At 41.5% G+C, this 18,969-nt stretch overlaps 1 protein-coding gene across 3 annotated transcripts in view; it reads left to right on the top strand.

Annotated features, from left to right (window-relative positions):
* Lim1 (LIM homeobox 1) overlaps window positions 1-18,969 on the top strand; it is a 50,097-nt gene that overhangs the window by 21,409 nt on the left and 9,719 nt on the right. For 2 of the 3 annotated variants that reach the window (XM_068295653.1, XM_068295651.1), the window contains exons 4-5: window positions 17,146-17,336; window positions 17,537-17,755. In XM_068295653.1, the coding sequence (XP_068151754.1) occupies window positions 17,146-17,336; window positions 17,537-17,755 (410 nt within the window). Of the gene's footprint in view, window positions 1-1,775; window positions 1,894-17,145; window positions 17,337-17,536; window positions 17,756-18,969 lie in introns of those variants that run through there. The other variant, XM_068295660.1, reaches the window with a different exon arrangement.

Genomic DNA, 18,969 nt, shown 5'->3' on the forward strand with positions numbered 1-18,969 from the left:
TACGACACATTGTCAACACTTTTGGGTATATTTAGGCGTAATTTCCATAGACAAAAATACGTGTGCCTGTGTGTGTGTGTGTGTGTGTGTGCAAACAAAAACAATTGCAAATTTTTTCCACAAATATTTTTTTGCCATGCAATTTGTGTTTTGCCTTAATTGTTTATAGTTTGATATAGAAATATTTGGAATTGAAATTATCGTGGAAAATGGAAGCATTTCGAGCTTTTGTATATGCTCATGTTTTTCTGTGTTTCTGTTGATTTTTGTAATCTATTTTGTGCACATTGCGTTTTTCTATGTGTCTCTCTCCCTCTGTGTGCGTGTGTGTGTGTTTTTTAACGGTAAAACTAAGTTAATTCTCGACCGTTTTATGTGATGGCAACCCTAGTTGAAAGTCAAAGTTAAATGCTGTGCAAATATTTACACAGAATGTTAAAAGCGTCGCATAAATAAAACAAAAGTCATGCATAAGATAACACGACATATCCACACACATACACACACACACACACACAGTACAGGGTTGTATATATACATAAGTTAATACTTAGACACATTTAGACAAGAATGAAGAAGGAAAGAAAATTCAAGTCCAAATGGTATTTGTCTTGAAATTAATTAGGAAAGAGCATCTCAGTCATTGCATGTCAAACTTTTCACTTTAAATTCTCTACATTTACATATAAATATATACATATATTTATACCTAAAATTGTTAGCTAGGTTTTTCAAATACATTCAATTCTTTCAATTTCCCCATTTGTTTTGAATATGGGAAGAAAGAAACCTTACAAATGTTGCCATCTTTCGGATCTTCTTTCTGCGTTTTCGGTTCAAGCCTTCGCCTTTCTTGCGGGGCCTTTTTGGAGTTTAAACTTTAAAGTTGAGGTCACATTTTAATTTGGCCAAAAGGCAATTAAAGCTTTAAAATGCACATCATCAATGCAGGGCACGCACTTGCACTCGCTCTCGACTGCCACACGCAGCGACGCCTCGAAGTCGGCGATGGCTTGAAAACATCCTTTTTCCACATTTTTCTGTTCTTGCTTTCATTTTTTTGCTCGCATGTTCTGAAAATATTTTCGTAGCATACTTAGCGGCGTTAAATATTTCAACAGTGCCATTTTTTTTTTTTTTTGTTGCTTCCTAATGAGGGGAAAAACGAGGGAAAATGTCAGACAAGGAGAGAAATCAAATGCCAGAGAGAGAAAGAACGAAAGCCAGAGAGATTGCAATAACAAAGGAGAGGTGGAGCAGAGAGCCAACTCTCGCTAGCTCTCTCTCGATCTTAGCGGCTGCGCAAAGAATGGCCAAAACTTGAACGTCGACGTCAACGCCAGCAGCCGGCCAGAGAGCAAAAAAGTTATTCGTAGGATTTCTCTCTTACACCATGGACCCCAGAATTTAGGCGACAATTTGGCACGAAATGCTAGTCCTCTTCGATTAATCAAATCGATTTGCGAAATTTTTGTTGAATTTGAACTTTTAGTGGCTAAATATTTGCTTTTCCACTTATAATTCTTCGTTGCTTCGATTTCACGTGAATTATTTTTGCAAAAGCCTCAAATGTTCTCCTTTTGCCGCATTTCTCTCCCCAACTTTCTGTCTTTCTGCTCTGCCTCTGCAACTAGAGCAGCGACGCCAACCGCTACGGCGACGCCGGCATTCTTTGGGTCCTTTGGCGCAGGTCATTAATGTTTTGATTTTAATTGCGTTAATTACGTGCAACGGATTTTTCACTTTCGCAGTGAAAAGAAAAACAAATTCCGAGCTGAAAAACTAAACTCAATTTGTTAACTTATCGAAACGTTCCGGCGCGTCGGCAATCGAGAGTCAGAATATGAAATAACAAGTGCAAAGGAAGTAGCAAGAAGAAGCCACAATAAAATTGTAAGCAAATAAATTAAGGTTTTTTTTTGCATGTGTCTTTGGTCTGTGTGTGTGTGTGTGTGTCGAATAAAACAATAACTTTATGTAAGAAAGAAAAAGAAAATGGACTCTTGCCGTCGATGGCAAAAGAGTGTCTCACAGGCAGAGAAAGAGTGGTGGAAGAGGGGAGAAGGACACAAAGCTGCGACAGGTGGCATGGGCAATTTAAAAACATCACATTAGACTTTTGCTTAAAAGAAAATTCGGAAAGTTGTTGTGGAAAATTGCCATCAACTAGAAAATTGTAAATTCGATTCGTGGCTTCTGACTTACGAATTGATCATTGGCATCTTTATAGATTCGAAATAATTATATAGAAAAAGAAATATTCATAATTATTATAGTCAAGTTCGGACAAATGTTTTCAATTTCAAATATTTCGTTGTTTCATGATTAGTTCATTCAGTTTAAAGTTCTTTTTTTATCACCTTTAGTTGGTTAACAACTTTGATAGCGTTGTGTGTGTGTGTCGGTGTGTGGGTGTGTGTGCTCATGTCGATGTTTTTGTAATCGTAATGACCCTTAAACGACCTTAACTCAGACACAATTTTTGGCTGTTGCTGCTGCTCTTCTTGTTGTTCGTTTATGTGTGTTTTTTTTTTTTTCATCTTTATGATCTCAGCTCAGCACACAATAACAACAATTTGTTTGCTGTCGGTTCACATGGATTGTTGCTGTTGTTCTTGGTTGTTATCTACGCCTACTCTGGCAGTTAGGTCAACTCCGCATATGGCATTCGGATTCGCATCGCATCGCATCCAATCGACATCCTCTCTTTGGACTCCCCCACACAGTCTTCTTGGAGTTTTCGAAAGATAAGCAGCTGCTGCTGTTTTTGGTCTTTAAACGGACAAATTTTCTGTTCTGTTTTCTCTACATGTTCTGCCCACCATTAAAGCCATGCTGAAATACCAAAAGTCCCCCCCCTCCCCACAAGAAAACCAACCTCAAGTACAGTTTCCTGCCAACTGTTTTGGGCCTTGCTGGTTATAAGTCCTACCACATCTTCTTTACTCTGTCTTCGAGAGTAGTTTTAATGGAATTATAACTGACCTGTCGATTCTTTAAGCTCTATCCAAATGTCATTGCTTTGGCCTAAAGATTCCTTTAATCTCCTATCTTTATTTAGTTAACAATCTATGGAAAGACAGTTAGACTGGACTCTTTTGTCGATTTGATCGAGTATATTGACGGATACCCTTTAAAACACCTATTTAGGGTATTTGGCTAGTCTAATCTCGTTTCTTTTTGGCATCACATTTGCCCCTCTCTTTCTGTGAAGGTGTGCGTGTGTGTGTGTGAGTGGGAGTGGGTTGGGGTGGGTGTTTTGGGGGTTTGCCACATGAAAAATACCGCAGATTTACGGTTGTCGTTGGTTTGTGCGTCCGAGGGCACGTAATATAGTATTGTACATTCACCCCTTTCCCCCTTCCCACTCTCCCTCCTTGCCAAACTGTGCGTACATAAATTGTGGCCAAAAGAAGAAAATATAAAAAATAAAATAGGGAAAACCAAAAAGAGTATATAACATACATACATACATACGTGTGTATGTATGTATGTGTGTGTGTGTGCATATAGTCGACAGCCTTGCGGCTTCTTCTGACTGCCGCTGATGATATTGTTGTTGTTTTTGGTGTTGCTGCTGCTGTTGGTCTAGAGGTTATTTTTATTTGCAGTTTCAGTTTTTTGCAGCGGTGGCATTTTGTTACCGTTGTTGTTGCTGTTGTTGTTGTTGTTGTTGTCGGTGGTGTTGTTGGTAGTCGGTTTCGGTCAGTTTGTTGTATTTTATGTGGCGGTCTTTTCTTATTTTTCCCATTTTTTTTTTTTTTTTTTTCGTCTTTTGGCTCTTCAAAAGTTTATGGTTGCTGTGGATACCGACGTCTGTCTCTGTCTCTCTCCCACTCTCTCTGCGAGTCGGTCTGCCTGCCTCAGTTGCCACTCCCACTCCAACACTTCTGGGCTGCTCTTTGGCTCTGGCCCTGGCTATGGCTCTGGCCCTGGCTCTGACCAAAAACCGTTAAAGTTTATTTGACATTTACTTGGGCTATTTTTTATTTTTATGACTCTTTGAGGTTTTTACTTTTTATACTGACCACAACACACCGAAACTCTCTTCTCTCTTTTTACTTTTTGTACCTTTATTTTTTATGATTTCTGTTTCGACAATAAATTTGCAGCTATTTTCTCCGTGTGTGTGCCATGAATTTGATACTTGTCCGATGTACGGGGCTAGATAAAAGGCCGAAAGGCCACAGCCAAAGCAAAAGCCCCTCCTTCGACGGACCAGAAAGTCAACACCATCTAACGCCTTTTCAACGCATTCGTAAATCATTTGGCTAAATGCTTTGCAGGCCAACACCGAACCGAGTACTACAGGTTTACACAATGAATAATGAGTTGTGATTTGTGGACATTTCAGCTATCCGTTTCTCTATTTTCCGAGCTATCCGGAAGCTCGTCATATTGGCTAGTAAATATGAAAATCAAGGCTCTTGGATCGAGGTAAATGAATTCCGAATTTAGCCATATCCATCAGCCTGTGACATGGCTTCATTAAGCCAAATCTTAAACTCTTTTTTACCCCGTGGAAAGATTAGAATGGGAAAGAAAGGAGTTCTTTATTTAGTGCTGAGTTGGTTATCAAGAGCGTTTAGCCGGTTGAGGCCTTGAATTGCATTGCATCAGTGTTGTCAATAATCTTCAACGACCTCTTTTAACTATTACTCGGTTTATTCCTTTCAAATTTTATGTCCTCACTTTGGGCCCACTTTAATGGCATGCCGAACGATAACAAGACAAAGTCAAAACAAATAAATAAGAGTATAGAAAGGGTCTATTTCTTTTAGGCCACAAAACATTTAAGTGTCTAACATTGGACAACAAAGGCATAGAGAGTAGAAAGTGAGGAGAAGATGATGAGGTGGGGGGTTGGGGCTGGGGCTGATGCTTGTAGTACGCGAAGTCATCAAAAGTGTTTTTTGATGATGTGTTTTGTTTTGGGGGCCACACAACAAATTACAAGAGGCGTTAAAACTAGAGCAAAGACCAAAAGGCACTTGACTGATCCCCCTTCAATTCCGCCCCGCGACCATCATCATTCTTTTCAAACACTTGTTTCATTTTACTGACTGACTGACTCGAGTGAACTTTAGTGCCGGAGACTGAACAACTGGCTGGCTGACTCGTAAATCTCCAATCAAAAAATTGAGTGCCCCGTAAACCAAAAGAACCAAAAGAAGTCCCTCAATAATGACAATGGTAAAAGAAAAACATTTTCTCACTTTAAAATCACATTACCAAAAAACAAAACAAAAAACCAGCGAGGAAAGATCTCTTAAAAGAGAGATTTATGTGTTGAATTCTTTCGCTATTCCCGGAGGGGGCGACTGCTTGGGGGTGCAAGATGCAAGCAGAAGATTGGGATCCCACGTAATCGTGTCATATTTCAAGCTTGGACAACCATTTTGAAACGCCAAAGAGGAAAAAAAGTGCTCACACACACACACACACAGAGAAACACAGGCGTAGTTCTCCGCAAGGGGACGCCACTGTGGAAAACAACCCCTCGAGGGCTCACAAACTGAGAGATAAACTGCGCTGCCGACTGCGGCGTAGGCAAAATACACAAAATCACAAAAGAAAAAGGCGGGCCAGCGGCAAAAAGCAAGCAAGATGGCAACAGTCGAAAGCAAGAGCGAGACAGAGACAGAGAGATGGAAAAAACACAAGAGAGCAAATGATAGAGCCTGACGCAGTGAGGAAAATGGGCAAGAAAGAGAGAGAGCGAGAGAGAGAGACAGAGAGAAAGAAAAAAAAGAGAGTGAGCGAGCAAGCAAGCCACAGAGGGGTAGAAGCTAGGGGTTTCTTTTTTTGTTGAGTGTTGTGTGTGTGTTGGGTGTGGGGAAGGGGGAAAGGGGGGATGGGGGTTTGGCGGATTTGGCGTTGGCGGCTGACTAAGAAAAACATACACATGACAAAAAAAAAAAAAAAAACATCTAGAGAGAAAGAATAGAAAACGAAAAGAAGAAATACGAAACAAAAGAAATATAAGCATGGTTTGATGGAGCGCGGATGGGGTGGAAGGATGCTGGGGGATGCTGCTCCAGTAAGGCTTTGTGGGCTGATGCTGACATTGGAGATGGGGATGGATGTAAATGGTGAAGGGGCTGGTAGATTGTGTGGATTTTATTCTGAGGTCGAAGCACAAATCCAACTGTCGAAACCAAAAGCACGAGGAGCTAGTGCAGGTGGCATTTGTTCAAAGCGGTTAAAGATGTGGAGGATGATGATGATGACGACGATGTGGAATGGGGAATGGGACGGGGCGACTGGTGAGAAAACAGGTGCTTCTTAAGGGTGGCTATGCCAAAATGTGAATTGAGGCTATATATACAAAACGGAAACGGAAATGTGAGGAGCTTTGTGCAAAATCACGTCCCAGAGTGGGGAGGATGCCACCACGACCGTATAGAAAGAGGCATGTTGATGCCAGGAACTTAGGCAATGGTATGACGGGCAGAGGGAGTGGGGGATGGAAGCTTAAGACTTTAGAAATGCTTGAAACCTACTCAAAATCGATTCGATTTCGTTTCCTTTTAACCAGCTTCCTTTTACTTTAAGCTTTCGTTCCATTTTTAGCTTAAAGTCAGAGACTTCTTTTTCTTTTGTCTTGGGCTTACAATCGATTGTATTCCTTTTTTATTTTCGTCCCTGTCTCTTTTTGTCTCCCTCTCACTCTGCCTTCCTTTTACCCAGTTTTATTTGGCCTTATCGCCTGCGTGAGATCTTTGCCATTGGTTGAGTTTTCGTTTTTGTTTTCCTTAAACATATATCATGTCATATATGTGTACTTATGTCTATATATTTAGACATACATATGTATATATATACATCAACCACCCAGAAACAGCCCAAAAAGGGGAAGTACACACACACACACACACACGCACAGCAAGAGAATAAGAAAGAGAGAGAGAGAGAGATAAACTGTCAGCGTCAGAGAAAGAGAGGCCAAAGGAAGCGAATGTTTGAGGGATTCTTTAATACATTTCTTACTTTAATATATCCTCAATAACAATTGTGATTAGTTCTACACACAGACAAGTTGTTTAAGGCAAAGAACCCAACGAATTCAGTACTTAAAATTTGGAGTACTTTAATAATCATTTGGACTAACAACAAGTAGATGATAATATTGGGTGTATTAAAGTCAATTTGATGTATGATACCAAACTGAGACCTCATCTAGATGAAAATGCATTTGAAACACTTTCAAAGTCGATGCATTTCGAATGAGTCAGACAGTCAGTCGGTCGGTTGGTCTCACATTTCTGAATTTTCATATTCTGACTCAAGTCCCGAATGCGGTTAGATCATATTTTGTGTGTTTGTGTTTTGTTTTTATCTTTGCCTTTTGCTTTTCAAGCGAAAAACTTTATTTTCACGCGCATTACGCAAACTTAGAAGCCGTCGAAAAACTCAGACTGTGAAAGTTAGGTCTAACCCCTCTCCACCCAGCCCCGATACCAGTGTCCAACCCGCCTCCCAACCTGTCACTCTCTTTGCTCTGTGTAAAATCCCATTAAAAATGGCTTTAAAGTGGCTGTAAAAAAAATAAAGCCAAACTACAAATAAAATGAACATAAAATGCGAACCAAGAGCGGGCTTTAAAAATAGGAGAGGGAGCTAAATATGTATACATATATACGTGTATTTGTATATGTAAACAGGTTAAAATTTAAGTTTGTTCCAACTGAATGACTTTGGCTAAGCAAAAAAAAAAAGAATTAAATTCTTGTAAAGATGGCCAAGAAAATGAGAAATCAAGAGCAAGAATGTTTGGAAGGGAATTCGGTCAATAAATCTAATGCAGTTTAATTTGTTGCACAACTTACAATAGTATTATTCATAATTTCTGATCTCAACAAAGGCCAGACAGTCAGTTCACTTGCTGGCCAACTTCAAGTGGGCCACAAAACGGCGGACAACCTTCCTTCTTCCACTCACTGCCACCATTAAATGCACAATTCATTTGCGCATAAATTTTGGCCGAGTGTCGGGATTGTTTTTTATATATATTTTTTGCGCATTTTGTTTTGTTACTGAACGATTTTTTGTTTCTTCTGTGTGTGTGTGTGTGTGTTTTTACAGCCCAAAGTCGGGCTCATAAAGCCAAAGCTGGGCCACAACTGGGTTGGCCATAAAAACCGGCAAACTGTGACAATTTCACGGGCGTTCATCGAGTACCCCTCGCTTGATGCCCCTCGATGAGCAGTTTGCCCTCACACGGGCAGTTAGCCCAGTTGGCCAGACCGGGCCAGGACCCGACCCACGCGTCTTGCGCGCGGCGCTATGCAAAGTGTCACAAATGATAAACGCTATAAACATAAATAAATAAGAAAATATAAAGAAACACAATAACAAACCAAATGATGAGCTTCTTCCTCTCTCGCTCTCCCTCGCTCTGTCTCTCGTCTCTCGTCTCCCAATGAATCAAAAGTTATGAGACTCGGTTGCTGTTTGGCTTATTTATTAGTGTCACAAATCGTTAAAGTCTCTTTCTGTGCATCTCACATTTCGCGAAATGCACTTTTCGGGCTTACATGTTAATCGATTTGCTATTGTTGCCCACATGGCCGTAGAAAAAGGGGGTAACCTGATGAGTTCGCTGTTTAGGTGGTCGACAAGCAAAGAAGCCAAACCATTGGCAAGACTTGGAGCAAGTCTTGGATAAAGTAAGGAAGAACTGTTTATTAATCAAATCTCAGTCATAACTTTATCCTTTGGCACATGTCCTCAATCCCCCTTATCCTCGGCACCATGGTCAATAAGAACTCAATGTTGACGGCCATGACTACTACTACAATTTTTGTTGTTTTTGCCATTTCAGTTGCTTTTGTTGTTTATGGCCATAACATAAATTTGCTGCCTGCCGACAAATATCGACTGTGATTTATAATTTTGAACTTTAGTTCGGTTGCTGATTTGTCTTTTCTTTTCCTTTTGTTATTATTATTATTTTGAGCCGTTTTGTTGTTGTTGTTATGGCTGTGTACATGCAATCCATCAGCAGAAATATGCCACAGATCTAGTAAAAAGGGAAACAGCAACACACACACCCATCTGGCAGACAGACAGAATTTGCTTTGAAATTGATATGTTTGACAGGCTTCAACAATAGCCGAGTTGGGAAAACAAACACAAACTGAGCACATAGAAAAAAAAAACACAACAACAGCAGCAAAACCAGAAAAGAAAATGAAAAACAACGCATGAAAAATAAGATTACCCAACACACACACCAACACACACACACACCATGGAGAGAGGCCATTGACAGCACAAGGTTCGTTTGGTTTGATTAAAAATTGCAAAAATAGTTTGCCAGAAAAACTTTGTATATTCATCTGGATAAGACAAATAGAAGTATAGAAGTTACTTGTGGATCTTGGTTTACCGATTTGGCCAACTTTTACGTTTTACTTTCACTTTCGGCTTCTTGGGCTAGGCGGAAGTCTAAAAAAGCAGAAATACAAGCCAATCTGAGATCGGCGCAAACCTTTTTTGGTACTTATTGTTGTTGTTGTTGTTGTCATGTGTGGCTTAAAACCAGACCAAAAATCTCGTCTCGCCCTTTCTGGCTCATGACCACAAAGTCTACCACAAAAGCGACTTTGACTGTGGCTGTGGCTGCGGCTGCTGCTGCTGCTCGCTTCGTTTAATTTTAATCCGTAAAAAGATCTGTATTTACAAATCCCCTACGAGCCGGCCCGGTTCGTTCTTAATAATCTTTCTAGGCGCGCTCTGATCTCTGATCTACCGAACTACAGATCGCGTGGGCAGGTAGAGAGAACACCAACAGCAACAGCAACAGCAAAAGACACAAAAACAAAAACAACAAACGGCACCAACTTCTTGAATGATCCGACATCGAAACCCGCTGAGGCTTAGGTACGCTTTTCGACACTTTGTTTGGCACGGTTTAAGCCAATTGTTAATCACCAGCATCAGGCGAACGGGGACTGAGCCTCACCATCCTGAAAGAGAAAGAGAAACAGAAACAGAAACTGAAACTGGGACTGGCATTGGTATAGAGAGGGATTAGGATTGGGCCTGGCCATAATCCCAATTGACAAAAAGTCAACAAAGCGCATCAAATCATTTGCAATTCATGCAGATGAGGAATACCATGTGTATGCTGTGTGTGTGTGTGTGTGTGTGTGTGTGACTGTATGTGTGGTCGCTATTGTCAACAATTTGTCAGATGAAAAAATGTCATTTATTGTTATATGATGTAGAGCAGAAGATCTCCAACATGGAAAAATGTCTGCAGCTAAGTAAATAAATCACTCTCATTCTTAATTTAGCGAATTTTATTCACAATTTGATTTTCGAACGTTTAAAGGGCAATGCAGAGAAATAAACAGAACTAAGAAGATTTCATTATAGTTACACAAATCGTTGAAAATATAGCTAAATATGGGTTCAAAATGGTTCAACTTGAGTGGATAAGGCAAAAGGATGACAATGTAAAATGAGTGTAACTGAAATTGTACAATCGAGTGAGATAACATTTGGGTTTAAGCCCTTAAAGGCAATTTTTGTTTTGATTGGCATTACATAGAAAGCCCTAACAGTACTCCCATCGCTTGATGGAAAGAAGAGAATAGGATTCTCATCCAGAATGAAGTAGTTAGGTAAACCAGAAGTTTGTATACCCTTGCTAGTTTCTCTGTTCTCTTTCTCACTTTACTGCGAAAGAATAGAATCAAATCGAATAAGAGTCACTGTATTCGATAGATTGTTCCTATGGGAGCTTTAAGATGTAGTGGTCCGATCCGGCTAAATCCTATATGTATATATACATACAGCAATATACCCCGCTTTGCAAGGGTATCGAAAATGGAAAGAAAAGGGGCGTTCGTTGGCTGTTAATGTTTGGTTGGCTTCAATATATACGCTCTGTTACCTTTTTGGCAAGTTTCTGCTACCGTTTGTTGTTGTTCCTCTTATTATTATTATTATTATTTTTATTCCAAGCGGCATTGCCAGAAGCGACAAGCGGCAACAGCAACAACAACAACATAAATAAAACCGGCCGTATTTGTGGGCATTTGTAAAGTGATCCTTTTTCTGTGTGTCTGTGTGCGTGTGCAGGGACTAAAGCGACCTTTTTCTAATGCTACTGCTAGCCCTAAAGCAACAGGATTTCCAGGCCCACAAACGCGTTGAGCTGTGCCAAAAAGGATTTACGGTACCCATCTTTGTCTCCCTCTAACTCAATTGGTCGCTCTCTTTGCATCTATGTATGTATTTGTCTCTCTGTTGTACAATATTTAAAATGCGCTTTTCCCTTGGCATCCCTCTTGCCTCGCTCCTCGCCCTTTGCCGGTTCGTCCTTATGCTTACATTATTGTTGTTTGTACTGAAATTGATACCAAGTTGCGGTGTTTCCCTGCTTGCTCCTTAGATACCTTTCTCTGCTTTTGTTTTGTGTTTATTATTGTTATCCTTGTAGCGCACTCTCTCTCTCTCTCTCTCTCTCTCTCTCTCGCCCCCATCTTCCCTTACTCTCTGTGTTATTCTTTCATTTCAACGCGTCGTTTGCAAACAAAAAAGGAAAAAAATATAACAAAACAAAAAATTAATGTAAAAAAGCAACCGCAAAAATAAAAGGTGAGCTGAGCCTCAACAAGATGACAGAAGTATCAACAATGAAGCAAAAACACTCACACACACACGGAGAGAGAAAGGTAAAACAAAATGGCGTCACTTACAATTGAATTGTAACAATTTCTTACAATTCCTTTGAAAGTGCAAATGAAAAGGTATTTTTCTTCAAAGAAGATTTTTATGAATCTCTGGATGCAAGTGGAGGACACATGGAGGATCCTTTTGTTTGCTCCTAGACATTTAGTTAAGCTTTCTTCGTATCAATTAACCAAAAATGAATTATGAAACTTGGTCGACTAAATTCCTGGGTATATTAATGTTTTCCTACGAAATGTCAATAGCAGAAATAGAAAGGGAACTTCCTTCTCCTTCCCTCAGCTCAAATCATCAATTTCAGATGTCACTTTTGAGTCCCTGTAAGTGCTTGTGTGTGTGTGGTGTGTGTATGTTTGTGTTAGCATTACAATTGACCAACGTCACGTCAAGGTCACACAGTTGCCATTTGGGGTCAGTTGTAATGAGTATCCAGGAAGTTTGAATTCAATGTGACCAGAGTGGAAAACTTTGCACTTCATTCGGATTTCTTTTCGGTTGTGTTGCGTGCCAAACATTTAAAATTTATAGACACCGACACACACGCACACACACAAATGTAGAGATCCCCTCCCATCCTTCCCTTAGGCCACTTGGCCTGCTCAGTCAAGTGGAAAACGCAAAGCCCTGCCCCTCCCACGCTCATTACAATCTAACCATCTATCCATCGAACCATCCAAGAGCAACCCCCAAATGAAGTTGCCGCTGCTGCCCTTTGCCAATTTTCTTGGCCGGTTTTTCCTTTTACTTTTGCTTTGCCAGCGTTTTTCATGCTTTGATGCGGCATAACAAATTGTTGTGGTATTTGTTGTTACTATTACTGTTTATAGTTGGTAGTAAAAACCCCCACCAACTTTCCCCCACACACTAGCTTCACCTCCCTCTCACCATCTTCTCTGTCTCTCTCTCTCTCTGGCACCACACACGCATGTGTTGCCTTGGCTTTGGCATTTTGAAAGTTTTTCAAGTTTGGCATCGTCGTGTATCTGTCTCCACCCGAGTCCAGAACCGTTCAATGTGTCAAAAACTGTTTTCGCAATGTTTCTGACTTTCGACTTCAAAGTGGGACGAGTGCAGAGGGTGTGGGTGGGGTGGGGCGTACTCATAGTTTCTTTGATACTTGTAAAAAACAATAATATCAACTTGAACAAGTGCACTTTTCATTTATTTCATTCGTTTGTTTGAAAGGCGTTGATGCATAAATTGCCTAGCTAATATAAAAGGGTTGCCAAGCACAAGTATGAAGCACCTTCAACCATAATTCTTGAAATGAGTTGGCGATTATTATGAAACGATGAATACATCCAAATGACAAACTAAAAGTGTAAAGTTTACACATTATACACGTTCGTGTCTTTGTCAAGAGGCACCAAACCTAAGATACCAGTCATGTAACCATAAAGTTGTTTTCTTTCGCTTTGGAATGGAATGGAATGACAAGTATGTCGCCTGGCTGCGACTTGATAAAGTAAGCTGAGGGTGTAGTTTTTGTGGTGTTAGTACATGGCATCATCATCCCACACCATCCTTCCCCAGTGGCTTGTTCTATTGGCAAAAGCAACCCCGAATCGACATAGACAAAGCGAACACACATTAATTTCGAATTAGTTTTGCATCATGTGGTTCACGATGCAGAAAAATCGACTCACTGGCAGCAGGCACCTCATCCCACTCCCGCACTCTCGCACTCCCCCACTCTGGCAATCCACCTTCGTTTTCCCGCAGCATCAGCGTCAGCAGCAGCAGCAGAAGCAGCTAATGCCTGCTCCATTCGTAAGAATCCGATACCGACACCGACACCGACATCGACCGCAGTTCCAGCACAGTTCCAGCTGGGACCGTGTTTATGGGCAACTATTAAGTGCACAACGTACTGCGGGCATGAAAAATGCGGCATGGACGTGGAACAGATCGCTGGATTTTCTACATGAGCGCATTCTGAAAGTCGTTGTCGTCGTCGTCGTCGTCGTCGTCGTCGTCGTTGCGTCGTTGAGTCTCTCGTCTTCATTCATGCAGAGAGCAAGGAGCTAGCGGTAAGGCGGAAAGGCGGAGAAGAAGGTGGAGTCCAAGTTTGCTGACTGTAAAATTAGGTTAATTCCTGTCAGTGCGTTGCTGATTTGAATTGTCACACACATACGCACACACACACACACACACACCGCACACGCACTCACCTAAAGAATAAGTAGAAGAGGAAATCTTGGCACCTGGTCCTCTTCCACATCTTTGGCATGGGATTTACTTTATTCTTCTTGGGGTGTGTGTGTGTGTGTGTGTGTGTGGTTTATTTTTTTCTTTTTTTTTGCTTGCCACATTGACATCAGTTGACGTTGCACGTTACCTCTCCCAGTGGCTCTGGGTCTCAGACTCGATCTCGGCTTAGTGCGACGACTCTAATCCATAACTGAATGCTCGGAAACGGTCTGACTGTCTGGCCGCCGTTCGCAGTTGCCACATTTCTGCTTATGACAGTTACGCAAGAAATGCCACACCACAGACACGAAAAATCAATGCGACGGACGCAATGCGGAGGCAAAAAAAGAAACGCCAAGTCCCTCTCTCTCTCCCTGCCGATGTCAGGTTATGCAATATCATAATCCAATTGATATTCAAATCTGTTTAGCAGAGAGCAAAAAACTTAAATTGTTCGCAATTTTAGTAGTCAACATTTCCACCTCTCAATTGGATCTAAGCGGCGATCCTTTATAGGGCACGATCCTGGCTTGTGTCCTAAAAGCACGACTTGAATTTCATTTCAGTTCTTAGTCTTATAGTGACCACACAGTTCCTCAGCAAAAGGATCACTTTGACAGCATACTTTGGCATAAATTATCAGATATATACTTAGGACATTAAGGACCAAGAAGGTTTTAGCTCTCTTACTTGTTTAACGAACACAATTCTTTGTAGGAGCTCGAATTGACTCTTTCGGAGGAACTGATGATTTATCAAACTGATTTTTGAATGTTAACCCAATGGGAGTGAAAAATGTTTGGGAAGGGGTGCGGCGGGGTGGGGCACAAACTGTTGCAAGTTTTTGCCGACGGTTGTCGGTCGGCGGTCGTCGGCAGGTCGGTTGCCAATTTCCAAACATCGCACTTGACTATGCAAACAAATGGCAAGTGGGCCTGGTCGATGAAGGTTAGATCACCCGTCTCCACCCCCTTTGTCTTTTGGGCTCATCCCCTTGACACTTACCAAAGCAAGTGCACCCCCTGCCCACATCCCCAAATGCTCCGCCGCAAACGTTTTGCCCAATGTTTTGTTTATTTATTTGCCTGTCTGTTTACTTGGCTGTCAGTCAAATTTACAGAAGAGGATGCGCGAGTGTAAGGACAAGAGCCAGGGCTCAAGGATGCTGTCGAAGCTTGCACTTGTTCGTCTTCGCTGCCGTTTGCTGATGTTTGCATTGAACAAACACAACCGAGTGGAAGGTTAAGATAGCGGGGATTTCGTCAAGGGGAGGGGGCCACATCCAGCAGGGGGAGTGAAATATTTTTCTAAGCGAAAAATGAGTGTTTGAACTTTTATGGCTGCCGGGCAAAGACGATTCCAATGTACAAGTACATATACAATTTTTTGTTGTTCTTCGCACATTGAGGGTGGTACAATGTGCATTGAGGGGTTGCTTCTTGCTCTGAATGGCATAATTGCTATTGCTACAACAACAATTACACAAACAACAAAAATGCTGAAGCCCAATCCCAAGCACAGGCAGGAGCGGGAGAAGGAGCAGGAGCAGAGAGAACGATGCTGGCAGCGAAGGTTAAAGGTTTTTGTGGCAATCAAATGAAGTGTTCCTGAATGGTTTTCAAAGTTAATTTGAGTGATGCTCGAGAGCCAGTAGTGCTGGTACTGACAACCCCTCCGCCTCCAGCCTCTTTCGTCATCCTTTTACCCTCTCTCAGTTGAGTTCATCTAGCGACAGCCGCGTGTTTATTAACATGTGTTTACAACAACTTAAAGCGCCCATATGGATTCACTGTATATGGGACTATGGGACCATGGGACTGGGCCCTGGCAACTGGCAGCTTGGTAGCTGGCAATTGGGTGGAGGATTTTCGATATTTGTAAGCGATGCTGGTAAACACTTCAAGTTTCCGTTTCGTTTCATTTTTATCGCTTGGCCTTTGTTGTTTTTATTGTTTTGTTGGTCGTTCATCTTGCTCCCATTCTCCAACCCCTACTGGTTGTGGGTCAATTGTGGTAAGGCATAAAAGAAAAGGTGCTTTCATCTAGGCCCTACCAGTTAATGCCAAACTTCTTTGGCACATGTAAATGATTTATAAGCAAAGGAATCCAAGTTATACGTCTCCGCCTTATCGAATCGACTTTCTACCAATGTTTCTTGATATATTTAAGATTCTCTTCGATCTCATGAATAAAAAACCTTTGCTTGAGAGATTTATGTATTCATTTGAATACTTTATAGTTAATGTTGCTTTATTATTTAGCATCCAACCCAAAGATGATTACAGTTGCAGCTGTGCTCCTTCTATGACAAGTCCAAATCCAAGTGGGAAACCTACTTCAGCTTCAACTCTCAGCTGGTCAGAGCTCAGAATGCATTAAGCTCTAGTCCTCTTTCCATTTCCCCCTTCTCTCCATTCACTCCTTCCCCATCTTTGTCGATTTCTTCTTGCTTTTGACAGGTGGCTTGGCATATGAGATTTGTCTATGTGAGGTTTTCAGAATGACTGGGCAGGCTGGTTGGATGGTTGGTTGGCTGGCTGGCTCACTGGGTGACTGATTCACCACCCCTAAAAAAGTGCATTTGAGCCGCATCTGGTGCGCATTAGATTATGCATAATAAAGTGTAATTTATTTTGGCAAGTTGTTGGATAACGTTTCGTTTCGTTTTGTTCGTTTCATTCTTTTCTTCTGAAGCAATTCCCAGAGGTGTGGGTGTGGGTCGGGGTCTGGGTGTTTGCCTGAACAGAGATTTCAGTTGTGCTTGGTGGGAGAGTTGGGTGAATTGCTATCCAGCAAGAGGGGGCAAGGGCAGTTTCTTGTACCACACTATAAAGACAAACGAATTGAACGATTTTTAGAGTGACACGTTTCAACGCGCCATATCTCGAAAGGAAAGGACTCGTGCCAGTTCTTATCTGGAGCAGAACCAGAAGTACGGGGCCGAGGACATGAAAGACGCGTGTCAGCATTTTGCATGGACGGGCCAACTGTGAGATAAGCGAGTCCTTAATCAACTTATAAAGAGACACGTGACTGCCGGGGAGGCGGAGGAGGGTTGGCGGCTACTTTAGACCATGAAATGGCGACACGTGACTCGGGGGCACCGGTTACTGGCGTCGTTACTGGCTTAGTCCCCGGCGGCAAATATTATTTATGGCAATTGTATTTTAAGTGGCTCATTCTGTGTATTGTACATACAACAAATTTGTAAATCAAAGTCTCTAACTCACACTTCTCGATCTCTCTCTGTAGATTCAATAATGGGCTCAGCCAGTGAAGATGATGACGATGATGATCCACCACACTTACGAGGGCCGGCACTGGGATTGGGCGTACTCGGTCCAAATGGGCCAGACTCAGCGGGTGGACCATTGGGCACCTCGGATATATCAGTACAAAGCATGAGCACCGATAGTAAAAATACGCATGACGATTCCGATCAGGTAAGCGAACTAATATCTTTCGGAGATCATTAACCACTTGGCCGAAGCCAAGTAATGAATGGCCTGATGTGTGTTTGAAGTTTGCTTTGAATTTTGTTTTTCGTTTTGATTAATGATTGGCAAATGATTATGAGCTAGCCACTACCTCGCACACTCATCGTCTCCCTCTCTCTCTCTCTTGCTCTTTCTTTCCATCGCAGGGCTCCTTGGACGGTGATCCGGATGGCCGCGGCGATTCTCAGGCGGAGAACAAAAGTCCCGACGATGCAAATGGCTCAAAGCGTCGCGGTCCTCGTACAACCATCAAGGCCAAACAGCTGGAGGTATTGAAAACGGCATTCAATCAGACACCGAAACCGACACGCCATATTAGGGAGCAACTGGCCAAGGAAACGGGACTGCCCATGCGTGTGATACAAGTGAGTGAAGAGTTCCAACAGATGATCTTGAAGATTCAAAACTCATTCTAAGCCCAACAAATTTCAGCGTTAGCTCCCAATCCCTAATGACAGCTGGTGTCACGCCATAGAAATATAATAACAAATTTGTTCTACCCATCGGACTTTGATTTTTCCTATGAAATATGTATTACAGATCCATTTCCAGCCAGCAAACAGACAAACATTGCAATTTTTATCAATCCTCCTTGAATGATTCCAAATCATTTTAGTTTTGGCTAGAATTTTGAATAATCTCCCTAGAAATCCAACTCAAAAAAGTGATTTTTCGAAAGACCTTACCAAGGTTCCTTTTAAGTTTTCTCTTTGAATTGTTTGCCAAACATTTTTGTCTTATTTCACTTTTTACCAGTTTGGAATGTGACTTTTACCTCTTCAAGTTGGCTTAAAGACTTTGTGTTTTTATTAGATGTTTTGGTGTGTGTCTGTGTGTGTGTTTTAGTCTACAGTTTCTGAGCTTCGGTCGGTCATCAGCATAAAAAAGGCATAAATTAAAGCGCGCTTTGACTGGCAAATGTTTAAACTAAACTAAACTAGACGAGGCAAACACTCGAAGGTGGTCTTTGGGTGGAGAATGGGGGTCGTTGCCGGACACGGTCGCAACTCTCAACTCAAACAAACCGAAGAAACGAAATCCGAGTCGATTTTCCAACAACGCACAAAATGAAACAAAAAATTGAAAATTGAGGAAAATACTTAGTAATAATCGGGGCAGGGATTAAAAGTAGTTCGCATTCAAAGCGAAAGTTCAATGTGCCGAGTCTCCCGAGAATAATGCAAGGGAAAAACGATGGGCAAATTGCATGCAACTAATTGCACGATGGACAAAACTGTGAAATGATTATGGGAAGATATATCTGAGTGGGGATTAGGAAATGAAGGCACTTGAGGATAGAGTAGTTAGTCGTCAAATTGAGCATAAAATTTAGGAAAATAGCATGTCTGCATGGGATTAAAAACTATATTACATATAATATAATGGACAATATACTTTTCCCTTTACCTTCCAGAGAGCACTCTGATTAAATTGACTAAGTTTTCCATGCGAATTGGGGAAACACATGAGTTGTAGATCGTATAGTAACAGCAAGTATCTCGAGCATCATCCTTTAAGTCCCTTAAGAAGAAGAAATACCTTTGGAACAAGTTATGTAATTCCAAATTTGAAATGTTTC

The sequence above is a fragment of the Drosophila tropicalis genome, unplaced genomic scaffold, assembly GCF_018151085.1.
Source record: "Drosophila tropicalis isolate 14030-0801.00 unplaced genomic scaffold, ASM1815108v1 contig_130, whole genome shotgun sequence".
In the NCBI taxonomy this organism is placed as follows: Eukaryota; Metazoa; Arthropoda; class Insecta; order Diptera; family Drosophilidae; genus Drosophila; species Drosophila tropicalis.